This window comes from Trachinotus anak, unplaced genomic scaffold (genome assembly GCF_046630095.1).
Source record: "Trachinotus anak isolate AG129_WGS33_773 ecotype Australia unplaced genomic scaffold, CSIRO_AGI_Tana_v1 ptg000013l, whole genome shotgun sequence".
Lineage (NCBI taxonomy): Eukaryota > Metazoa > Chordata > Actinopteri > Carangiformes > Carangidae > Trachinotus > Trachinotus anak.
In genome coordinates this window covers 24,918,676-24,931,461 of record NW_027273864.1, presented here as the reverse complement: position 1 = coordinate 24,931,461, position 12,786 = coordinate 24,918,676, and the positions used below count along the sequence as shown (strand labels likewise).

Sequence of the window (12,786 nt, the reverse complement as noted above, 5' to 3'; positions counted from 1 at the left end):
CCAAAACCTTGTCAGTACAGAGAGTGACAGTTTGCATTAGCACAACCACTAACACTGTGTCAGCCACTGCCAGTTACGAGCTAACAAACAACATAAACAAATACCTACGTTTACCGTTCTACACTCAAATACATCAATAAACCTGTTTAATAAGCGCAAAGCACAATATATATAAATACTTATGGGACAATAAAGATAACATTTGCACACTATCTTGACATGAACAGTTTGGTCTCTTACAGCTACATTAATGCAAAAACTCACATTAGACATGACTGCACTGTCACTTCACGATCAATACAGGGTTTAATAATAATTATTGATCCAACACAGGATCATTAAAAGAGACTCTGCAAACCTATTTTAATTTTTCATCTCAGGAAAATCATTAGCATAACAATGTGACATATTTTCCACTCAAAGCCATTAGTCTGCTCATCTGTCAAGTACAGAGCCTGACAAACACAAGCAACAGTCAGTAAACATCCATCTACCGCCTTCTCCTCCCTGTCACTCTATAACATCTCCTGACTTCCTCCTCCTCTCCTGATGGACATGATTAATAATTCCCACAGCTGCCAGAGTCTTTGTCATGACTGATTCTGTCATTTTTTCTTAGAAGGAAAGTCTCTTCTCTCTCTAAAGTCCAATGCCTTGCTGGTGCTGAGTGTGTTTTTTGTTTTTTTTATTTTTTTGATGCTGCCAAATCAAGTCTGAAGTCATCAAATTTGTAAGGCTGAGTCCAGGTCATATGACTTGTCAAACTGATCAACAGTGAAGTGGGGGCAGGCACTTCACATGCAGAGAGTGTTACAGTAAAGAAGCCAGGAAGAGATTGAGATGGACAGAAAGAGGAGTGAGATACTAGATTGTGGGTGTGCGCGGGGGGGGGGGTGTTGAAGACCAAATTCTGTCTCATTGGCGCTTCCTCTACTCTGTAATTTTTTTTTTTTTTGGGGTTAATACAAGTTACTGATATTAGCTACAGTATTAAAATGTAATACATATAGACATACTGGAAAACTGGAAAACTGTGACCTCTACTCTCACAGCTTCCGTCTCTCCTCTGCTTTAATTATTTTTGGTGGTTATTCAGTTTTTGTTGTTGCCAATCAGTTGGTTTCATCCTAGCAAAATGGTTGATTTGCGACGTCAACACAGTTTAGAGGTCTTACCTGAGGAAGATGAAGGAAGACGAAGGTTCTACGCTGCGGAGGCTTGCAGTGGTGCAACAATTAACTTTACTTTGCAACAATTAATTAATTGCTTTAACATTAACTTTTAGTATTTGCGTGTATGAAGCTACGACAGCAACAGCAGTGTCCATGGCAACCACCATAGCAACGAAACAAACCCAAGAAAATGTTCATAATAACTAACAAACTAAAGATCATATACATTCACTAAGTTGAACAATTTGTATATATTTAATATATTTTGACATTGATTGTACTTTTGACATCAATTTGTATATATACATATATGAAATATTTCAACAACGAGGCCTATTGTGTGGATTGTTGTGTAATTTGGTTCAGAATGAATTGTAGTGGATCCTATGACTTCTATCCAGCGTTATCATCAAGTCATTTTAATGAACATTTTCATTCGTTTAGTATTTCAGTTTATGACTAAGTCTGCAAATCTAATGACATTCCCTACAACCTCATTTGTACATTCAATTTTTAATTTGAAAATGTTGGCAAGCTTACATGGTGAACATGGTAAACATTATAGTAGTTAACATGGTTAACATCTGCACGTTAGTATTGTCACAGTACCCACATTAGCAAGGTAATGTTAGCATTTAACTCTAGCCAATTAAGTTTATTTGTATATAACCAACAACAAAGCAATTTAAATTCCTCTATATAAAGGCACTAAGACTGGATTTGAAATAAACTAAAATAGAACAAAACATTTCAAGCATAAGAGTAAAATTTGCAGTGAAGTGACAGTGCAGGAATGTGTGCTTGCATGTGTTTGAGTGTGGTTTTCCATATGACATTGCATTGTTTAACTTTTTTTCTGAATGCAACCTGTCTTGATTTGCTCTGTTCATTCTCCCTCCTAACGTCTCTTTGTCATTCTTCTTCTTTCTTACCTTCACATCTCCGCTCTTCTTCATCTCCCCTCTTATACTCAACCATGCTGCCCCATTAATTTTCCTTTCGTCTTTTATTCCTTTTTTTGTCTTCTGATAACATTTTTCTTTGTATCATACAAACATGGAATACATAATCTTTAAGGTAAAAACAAAGGGGCATCCTTTCCCCCACAGTGCATATAGACAGGTGGCCACCTGAGAACAAATGCTTGATGAATCAACACTCACTCATTCATTATTTAACGGCCTGTGGAACCAGGTGAGAGAAAATTATCTTGGAATTACGTTAACAGCGCCTGCTAACTCCTCTGAGCTATTTCTGACTCTACATTTCTGAAAATCTGTAGATTTGATTATCACACAGTCTATATCATTATAGACTGTGTGATTGAGCTATAACGGTTCCCTGTCACACAGCTTTGATAAGGCCAATGACAGAACATGAATGAATGAACTAGCTGTCATTCGCAGACTGCCAGAGTGCTAGTCTACAGGACTGTGATTAGATTTTGTAATTCAGCAGCTATGCAGCATTTGAAGTAAAATACAGTTTTAGTGCCTGTGGTGTACTGTGATTTTTCCTCTGAATGATGAATCATTTCCTCCTATAAGCCCTCTTCCGCTCCTCCTTGTCACACACCTGCACACACTGTGATATGCACTCACACATAAGCTGTGTCCCAATTCAGGGGCCGCATCCTTGAGAGACTGCATTTGAAGACCAACTGCATCACAGTGGCGCATTCAGCTGTCCCATTCTAAAGGCTCCTTCATATGCGTCCTTCTTTTCCTAGGCAACAATGGCTCCAACAGGTGGCCCGACCTATCTTATACCTATAAGTTTCATTGAGTGCGGTAATGAAAATATTATGGCAACAGCAATCAACAGAGATTGCGAGGATTACACCTTCAAATGGAAGTCATGGGTTTCATCTTAAATTAAACCAAGATTAGATTTAAACCAAGGACCTTAAAACCTCAAGTTTTTGTAAAAAAAAACCAAAACAAAACAAAGGAGTTATATGTTGTTAAGGTTGCTAGGCAACAGAACCCGCACTTTGCACTCAACCGTAAGGGTGGGTACAGCTGGTGACGTAAAACGAAAATCCATCGGCCAGATCGTCTCATTTCGGTTCAGCCTTCACTGCCTACGTCAGCTATGGAGGGCCACACCTTCGAGGAGTGCATCCACCGAAGGAAGCAGCCCCTGAACTGGGACACAGCTATGGACTAACAGAGCACTTTGTGAGGAACACCTGTACACCTGCTTATTGGTGCCAGACAGGGTGGTGTGAGTGTTGTGATTTCCTAGGATTTTCACACACAACAGTCCTTTAGAGTTTTTACTCAGAAATTAGCCACAAAAAAAAAGCAGTTCTGTGGACAGATGAGAGGTCAGAGGAGAATGGGCAGACTGGTTGGAGCTGACAGAAAGGCCATGGTAACTCAGATAACTACATTTTGCAACTGTGGTGAGCAGAAAAGCATCTATACAAACAGGACGCTGCTACAACAGCAGGAGACCACGTCAGGGTCCACTCCTGTCATCCAAGAACAGAGCCCTGAGGCTGTGGTGGACACAGGCTCACTGACACTGGACAGTTGAAGACTGGAAAAGCTGATGAATCAGCTCAGTATGTACCCAACCTGGTGGTGGTGCAATGGTGTGGGGAATATTTTTGTGGGAACATTTTAGGCTCCTTAATATAATATAGAAAGACAGATGCCATTAAGAAAAGAATAATTATAAAATATGAAGTGGTAGCACATACTTGTGAGTGAAATGCAGAATGCAAATGTTTAATTTTAAAAGATAGCTGGTCATTGAAATGATCAATTCAGTGTGTTTTTCTGTAACCTGTGTTTCCCTACCTGTTTTCTCTCAGTGGCCGCACGATGTACAGCGTGAAAAACAAGCCCATAGGTCATCGTTGCGGCAGGTTATTACGACCCATAGTTACATTTTGTTGCTAGGCGACATCTAGTGGTCGTTAGTAGTTATGACAGAAGCAAAGGGAGCGTGCGGTGACGTAGTACATACAGCGACAAATTCCACATCAGGAGGAGGTTGTGGTGGATGGATGGGTCAACAAAACACAAGAATATGACACAGGAGGGCGGTGTTCGACTCCCACGTGAAAGTAGCAGTTTATGTTATTATCCATGATTATCAACCACTTTGTGATTGTAACAACAAAGACCGTCTAATGTTGAGGAAGTTGTTGTTTTAACCCAAATCATGATCTTTTCTTAAACCTAACCAAGCCATGACTATTATTATTGTAACCATGACAACTGAGGTCCAGTATGCCTGCCGCCTATTTAAGGATACACTGCTATGGGTCCTATCAGAGGGATGAAAGAAAACGACCTGTAAGGTTCGAGGACTCAATCTTCTCTCACCCAGAAAGGTGAATGAAGGTGTTTCCCAAAATGTGGAACTATTCCTTTAAGATTTCCCTTCACTGGGACTAAAAGTAGACACAAAAGAATGGGTAGGTTATATAGTATAGTGGGGTTGATTATGTCTGTTAATGATTCATCCACATTTGTGTGACACAGTGGGTTTTATTTCTTGCTGCTGTCAGATGCTGAGGGTTAAGGACCCGCCTGTAGCGCCCTTGGTGTTGGCACAGGGCTACTGCAACAACAACCCCCCCCCCCCCCCCCCCCCCCCCAGGTCTCCTCAATTTTACTAGCGTGGACCAACCTGCATCCGCGCTTGATCGTAGCCACACTTCCCCAGCTGTTCCGCTTTACTGAAATGAGCCTGCGCAATGGGCACTCGTCAAGTGCAGGGGACCAATAGCGCGTCTCCGCTGGCGAACCGGGAGAGAGTGAGAGACAACACGCAGCGAGAGAGACAGTCAGAGCAGACGGGATGAAGCAGGAGCACACGGACTGTTGCCTCCGGTAAACAAGTGGAGCAGGAGTCTGGAAATCACCGGCGGAAAGCGCAGGGGGGGATTTCGGGGACACAGCCATGGCGACGGGAGGAGGAGGAGGAGTGAGGCGGAGGAGGAAAGCGGGGCTCCCGGGATTCTGCTGGAAAACCTGCTACTTTCCCATTTTGTTCTGGGTCGTTTCCGTGTGCGGAGAGGAGAAGACGTTCATTGTGGAGGTAGGCGGCGAGAGTCCTGCCCTGAGCGGGCACAACGCGTAGGCGCACCCCCACCTCCACGCACGGTTATTGAGAAGGAAGTTGGGGTTATTTATGTTTTTATCTACACCCTTATGACCCCTGAATGCACAGGCATGGTCACTGATCCCCTCCCTCCTGCAGGCTGCTCCATCAGTTCAGCCCCCATCTGTCTAAACGCGCGCAGGTCGGAGCGGACTCATGCGCTCCTCGGGATGTTTTCATGCGCGTTTCCATCTCTTTTTTTTTTTTAATCTGTTTATTTATTTATTTTTACCCTCCGTTCCTCTCTGCTCCTGCCTGCCTTCCTGAGCCAGAAAGTGATTGCCATCCTTACAGTGAGGACGGACGGGGGAAAATAAAAGATTCAGCGAAATGAATAAATTAAAGCAGATGAGCAGGAGAGCAGCGCCGCGTCTTTTCCGACTGAGGGTCCTCGCTGTGGTCTTTTGTTTTCGGACGCGCACACCGACGCTTTCCAGCTGCAGCCCAGTGAATTTTAAAACAAAGGCGGCTTAATTGCTCATTAGGTTCAGTTGTTTCCGTTTTGTTTATAGGCGCTTCCTCGGCCGCAGATCATTTGCTCCTCCGCTGGTTGGGCTTTCGGCGGAGGAAGGGAGTCATGTCCAAGATGGTGAGGTGCCAGGAACTGTGTCAAACACCCTCATTAGAAGCGACATCAGCACACGCTGCATGGCCGTTTTACAGGCTGCTAATTATTCTCGTTCAGGGCGATCCGGGTTATTAATGCCACGTCTCTTGTGCGCAATTGGAAACACACAACGGAGGGTTAATGTGCACATGCAAACGATTGCGTATGGTACGTTTCGGTAGCTGGAGGAGTCTGGGTATAATGAGCTGTCAGCCTATGTTGTCCATAAATACCCATCAGCGTACAGAGAGCTTATAAGTGAACCTGAATGCGTGTGCTGCTTTCATGTGTGCTGAACAAAGCATCTCCAGACCCCCCCCCCCCATCTCCCATCACTGAGTCCAAATATAGCCTCCCTCCATAATTTATGGAAATAGCAGGAGCTGGAGGAGAGGAGAAGAAAAGAGGGGGAGATGAGGTGAAGTGCATACAGATAAATTGTGTTTAAATTAAAAGGCATGTTGGTCGTCACTGTCTCCAGCTGCTGTCACAAACGGCAGATGTTGAGAGAACTTTGTCTCTTGCCAATGAAATGATGCTCACAGTGATGTTGTTTAGCTTCAGGAGGTTTAAGCAGAGCCTCTCTTGAATGTTTGTCAAAGCACACATGCATATATGCATTGTGCACTGAATATGCATGATACCTTGCTCAGACATTTGGGTCATGTGTTATGAAATGAAAAGCTCGCAGCTCCGGGAGACGTGATCAGTTGGTATTAAGGGATGTTTGTGTTGCTTGTGACACTTTCATTCAGACAAAGGAAGCGCCTGTGGCTGTGCTGAGCGTGGCTGCAAACAGCCGGGGTATGTCATGGTAGCTGTACAAAGGATGAGATGTTTTCACTGAGCCTGGTTTTTTCCCTGTGAAATCTTAATCTTCCCTGTGCTATTGTTTTTACATGTCATGCTAACGTGTAGAGTTTTGTTGGGTTTTTTTGTTTTGTTTTTTTTTTTTTGCCACAATTTAAGCTTCGATTACAATATGTTGCAGAAGATGGACTGTGAAAAATGTGCTGCTTGAAATCTGTCAGTCTATATTTCAGGTCTCAGATCATTGCAATGGTAAGACAACTGTGTGAAAATAATCATTCTTGTCATTATCGATTAATCAGTTAATCATTTTCTCAAAATAAAATATCAGTAAACATGAAAAGTCGCCCCCATGGTGACTTCACATAATTTAAATATTTTTTTCATAATTTTTTTGTCCAATCAACACACAAAAGAAAATGGGTGATTGATGATTAACCTTCTGTCAGTTGACTAATAAATTAATTGCCTGACCATTTAAGCGTTCACAATATGCTTTGCTTGCATGCCACACATCTTTTTATAAGAGAAAACAATCCTCAGATTGGTGGATCTTTAGTTTTAAAACTAACCTCTGCATCTGCTTCTGTACATTAACAGACAAAGCATATTAAACCCAAACATTTTGACCAGCTCGGGGTGTGTTTTGGATTAGTTTGTTTTTGCATATTTATCTGCATTACTTGTGGGTGTAAAATGGAATAAATAAATGTTTTCATGTAAAAAAATCAGCATAAAAGTATATTTCCTTCTTCGCATATTCAAATCTCCTCAAACCAGTTTTAGGCGGTCACCTCAGAAATAATGCCACTTACTGTAAATGTAAGAGAAGTTGTCATTTTTACCTCCATGCTTTCTCATGAACATGTCCAAATGATATCATGTGATGTTTTTCATAAATCTTCCCCGGTGAAGTCACAGCCAGCCAATCAAAACGCGCTCACAGTTTCTTTGTGTGCGCGGTGTAGTCACCTGAACCACAGGAGATGCTGTTTAGGTTGTTGCTTACTCTTGGATGTTTTAATTTTGGTCCTGTTTTCCCAAATCAAAGACTCAGTGCAAACAACAAAGGCACGATGGTGTTGAAAACGTATCTCAGAGAGTAATTTTAACGAGGACGAGGGCTCCTGGGGTGGATTGTAATTGAACTAATTATTATATGCATTCCCCTTGATATTTGTAGGTTTAACTGATAAAGGTTTGGTTTACAGGCTGTCCACCAGCTGCCTGCTTTGTTGTTGTGTTTGAAAAAACCTCTGTGATGCTGGTTGTGCTGCAGGGACACAGTGATTTCAGAGATCTTGCAGAAATGCAGTCAGTCTTTTTATGACAACTCTGCGGGTGGGGCTGTAACTTTGGTTGCAGAGGTCATGTCTGTGTGGGCCTTGATGTTTTCTTTCCTTGCGAAGCTGTATCAAACATGTTTTCATCAAGTCGGTCATTTATTTATTTGTCTGGCTCACCTGGTGGTGTGTAAAGCAAAGTTTAAAATAAGGTTTGATGCTGGCATGTATCGAGGTAAAATGCTGTTTTCTAGAGGGAGGAAGCTTGAGATGCTCCTTGTGATGTCTGCAGAGTTTTCACATAAAGAACATTTCAAACACAGTTTACTGTCATGTGGACACTGAAGGAAAAATTCACCCTTACAGCTACATTTAAGAAGAGTCTGCAGCCATATTTATCAGGCATAATGTTAGTCATGTTCACCATCTTGCATGTTAGCATTGCTTACGTTTGCTAAAAGCACCTAAACGTGGAGAACAGCAGATACTGATGGGAATGTCATGAGCTTTGCAGCTATTTAATAAACCGACAAATACTGGACAAAACATGAATGTCTGAACCAAACTTCATGTCGATCCAATCAATAATTTTTACTAAAGGTTAGAAATGTCAACCTCATGATGGCGCTAGAGGAAAAGACAGGGGGTCGACAAAGTCATGAGGATACACTGTCTGGGAGCCATGAATACCTGTAGATGTCTGTGCTTTGTAAACGTAAAGAAATGTAAAGGTCCCATATTTTACACTTTGCAAAGTGTTGATATCTATAAGAAGATATATTTGTGGTTTTTAGATCCAAAAATCTTCTCAATGTAGTTTAACATCTCCTCTCTCAGGCTTCTCTCTGAAGCTCTAGTAACAACAGGTCGGTGTTCAGGTAAACACTCAGAGAAACCAAATCCTGCAAGGTTGGATGCAGGGTCCAGGTGGGCTGGGCTCGGGCCATGGCTGAGAGCTGACTGTTTCATTGTGACATCACAAAGTTACAGAACTCCTGTCCACTCATTTTAAGGCACAGTTTCTAAATACAGGCTGCGTGCATTTCTCTGTGGACTGAGCACTTTCATACTTTCACAGTATTAATACAGAACCTAGACCTGCTGTATAATCAAAAAGGACATGGAAATCTTAACCATATACAATATGGGATCTTTAATCCTGCTACTATTCCACATATTAGCATGGAGCAGCGTGGACGTCCTGTTTGTGGCATGGATCGTGTTGGTGCCTATTTTCTTTTTGAAATGGAACCGGTCAGCTCAGTTAACTTTCTCTCAGTATGCTCTGCACAGCACAGGAAGATCACTGGTCGCCCATCAGCCCCACACTGAACCATGCAAACGTGCCTGACCACCCACCTCACCTTCAGGGTTGTGGCAGTCATACTGAAGCACAGCGCTTTGCTTCCTCAGGCTGTAATCACACAGGGAGGCTACAGCTCAGGAGTGAAGCTGGCGCAGTGAAAACATAGATGGTTGGTTAGTAGACAAGCAGAGGAAGAGAGAGGGAGGAGAGTGTGAGAGAAAGACAGAGAGAGAGAGAGAGAGAGAGAGAGAGCGCGCGCAAAGGGAGAAGGAGGCGTTCGGCTCTTTGTCTGACTCACTCGTTCATGCTCCTTTGTCTGCTTGCCTGTTTACACAATAGGTCAAATTACTGTGGTACTATTGTTTGTGTGTTTTGGAAGAATATTTTTGGCAAACGGGTATAGACAACTGTCGTGTGGGCTGTAGCTGTTGTTGTCTTGCAGAGCAGCCCTTTTGTGCTGACAGTCAAACAATAGATTAACCTAATGTTAGTGACTGCCCTGGTGCTGTCAAATGGTCGATCGGTCGCTTAAATTGATTGTTTGATAAGCAAAGGGTGACGGTATTTATCAGTCACGAGCAGAGTGACTGAGTGGTGTTGATGGTGTTTCCAGGATCATTAAGGATTTTTTTTGTTAATGAGGGTAATAAGAAGCAAGAGATTTATGAATGTGCTGATGTTGTGTTTCATTCTTCGCTTACCAATCATGATTTTTTTTTTTTTTTTTCAAGCTTTGGGCAACTTCAATAGATTTAGCTTCTCTGCAGTCAGTGCACAGTGGATTTATCACAGTTTTCCTGCGGGGGCTGGAGCCAAGCTCAGCTGACACTGCAAGGGTGACATACGCCCTGAACAGGTCACGAGTGAATCACAGAGCTGACATACAGAGACAAACAGGTGGCTTAGAGTTGCCAATTAACCTAAACCTGCACTGCTGGATTGTGGGAGGGAGGCCAGAGCGACTGGTGGAAACCCACACAGGCACGAAAAGAACATGCAAACTCCACACAGAACCACAGAACAGTGCTAACCACTGCACCACCATGCCTCCCATGCTAGATCATGTTTATCTAAAACAGTGACACGTAACAATATGGAGGCTAAATGATGCCTTCTCAGAGCTTTCTTTTTATTTTAATGATAACATTCAGGACTGAACTGAAAGCAGGGGGAACATGTAATAATCTCCATAGTTTTTAAATATTTTTAATGTTTGTAAAGACTATTTCATTGTAAAACATTTAAAAACATTATTTTTATTTTTAGGGTTTTATAATGACATTTTTAGCAAAATTACTATATTGTTAAGACTGTTGCGCAAATGATTTGCCGGTCCACTGCAGTATTTTCATGGACCACCAGCCCACAAGTTGGGAACCACTGATCTAAAAATATTGATTAAAGCCAGACTTTCCAAGTTTTGAAAGAATAAAATAAAACACAAATGAAAAGTTGAAATCATAAGAAATAAAACACACTGTTGCTCATTTTAATACAGTCAGGTATTTTGCTGCTGCAGCCTTACTTGGTCTGGTGGCTAACATTAGCAAAATGCAAACAAACAGACAGTTGACTCTTGACTTGCGCTACTGTTACAATAGTTGAGCATTTTTAGCATTATCCCCATAACTGTCAAAAGTAATCTTTGTTATTTTTGTATAAAAATGGGCACATAATAGACTAAGGCCACCAACAGAGAGTGCAGCACAAACCAAACACACAGGGCTGTGTACCTCTTGCAGTAAACACCCCCAGCGCTTCAGTTATGGATTTTATCCTGTGTGAATCTGCATGCAGAGGCTGTTTAACTGCTGCGGGGAGAAGGAGCTCCTCTTTCATACCCAACTCTCTCCTCCTGACGCTGTCAACGGACACACTGGGGCAATGCCTTCTTAAATGGTTCATTGTACTGGAAGTGTCACTGCCAGCATAAGCCACACGTGTTGCACAGTGGTTGCACACAAGAGCATTTTTATCCACCGCTTTGTTTTCATCATTGTCAGAGGTAACACTAGATCAGTAAAGCTCCCATACAGCAGACAGAAACCATGGTGGCAGATCCTCTAACTGTACTTAGAGTGATTGACAGCTAAGAAGTTTCACCATGCTATTGCCACAAGGCTTTTTTACTTCCCAATAACTTATTTAAAGGTTTTTTTTCTGCCTCAAAGCCTATTTTCAAATTAACCGAACCATATGTGCATACATGCCCTGAACTGTGAATAGTGAACCAAATAGGTCTGATTTTTTTTTTTTTCTTTTTTATGTGAACCTTACTACCCCTACTTTTTAAGTCACACAAAACCAAAACAAATTTTAAAAAGAACAATTTGTTTGGCATTTGCTGTGATCCAGGGGCACGGAGTAAAAAAGCAATTTTTTTTTTAATGTCAGCATGACTTTAAATGAGAAAGAGCAAAGGGCCATTGAAGACACACTCCTCTGAGTATTATATCTGAGATATGGATTTGGTAGGCTTTTTTTTTTTTCTTCTGTGCGCAGCATCATCAACTACTTTTGAAAAGACTTTTTCTGACTGTACTCTTTCTTTCCAATAAAAATCCTCCCTAGATGGCTGCATGTACCTGCCAGACTTATGTTGTTTTCATCCTCAGCACCACAATGAACAACAGCGATGGTGGTTGTAGTGTTAGGGGTGAAAACGACAACAACAGTGATGGTGATTGTGATGCAAGAAACAGACTTGATGACTTGTGGATTGCTATGATGCTGATGGACATGAAGCATGACGATGACGACAAGAACGCAGGCAGGTTGCTGATGGTTTTTACCAGTTTTTTCTCCTCCCTCCCAAGAGGAGGAGGGCTCGGGGGGGGGTTTCCCTGGAGTGTTGTAAACACAACATTACACCTGAGAAATGGTTTAAACGAGGCAGAGCCGTGTGTGTGCATATGTGGGTGTGAATTCATGGCTGTTACTAGTAGTCCTAAGCTTTGTCCTGATTCACCATCCCTGGAGTGAAGCGTGCACATATGGAGCGCGTGCTTCATACTCTATTTTTGCGATCACCAGCTGTTCTGCGTCCAGAACATTTTGGCTTTTGGATCAACACCCTTATTGTTTCACAACCCCCTCCATGTTTATTCATCCATCTTTCTCTGTCTCTAGTTTATTTGGCTCCCTCCTCTCCAGTCATTGTCTTTCCTCTCCTCCCACACGCACTTTACTGCACACTCTGTACAAGCTGCAGCTGTAAATAAGAGGACTTGTCACTGTGCATTTGATTAGAGCATTGTGGTGTTTGCATGCAGCGAGCCAAGGACAAACTACACTTGAACAGTTGAAAGTACTGAGAGGCAGGGATGTGGTGGAGGTTTCGCTCAGCTGAACTCAACGACCCACCATTTTAAATAATTTACATGCTTTTTAAAAACTGATATAAATTTATAACATGCATCACTGCCTACTGTGGCCCTCTATTCTGGCCACTGGGTCTATGCACAGAAGAAGTCTGGTGTAGATATAAAT

The 12,786-nt window shown here is 42.2% G+C and overlaps 1 protein-coding gene across 1 annotated transcript in view; it reads left to right on the top strand.

Annotated features, from left to right (window-relative positions):
• Positions 1-2,927: 2,927 nt before the first annotated feature.
• mmp24 (matrix metallopeptidase 24) overlaps positions 2,928-12,786 on the top strand; it is a 75,163-nt gene continuing 65,304 nt past the window's right edge. The window contains 3 exon segments of the mRNA XM_071493655.1: positions 2,928-4,946; positions 4,948-5,028; positions 5,030-5,228. Of these exon segments, the coding sequence (XP_071349756.1) occupies positions 4,885-4,946; positions 4,948-5,028; positions 5,030-5,228 (342 nt within the window). The 5' untranslated portion in view covers positions 2,928-4,884.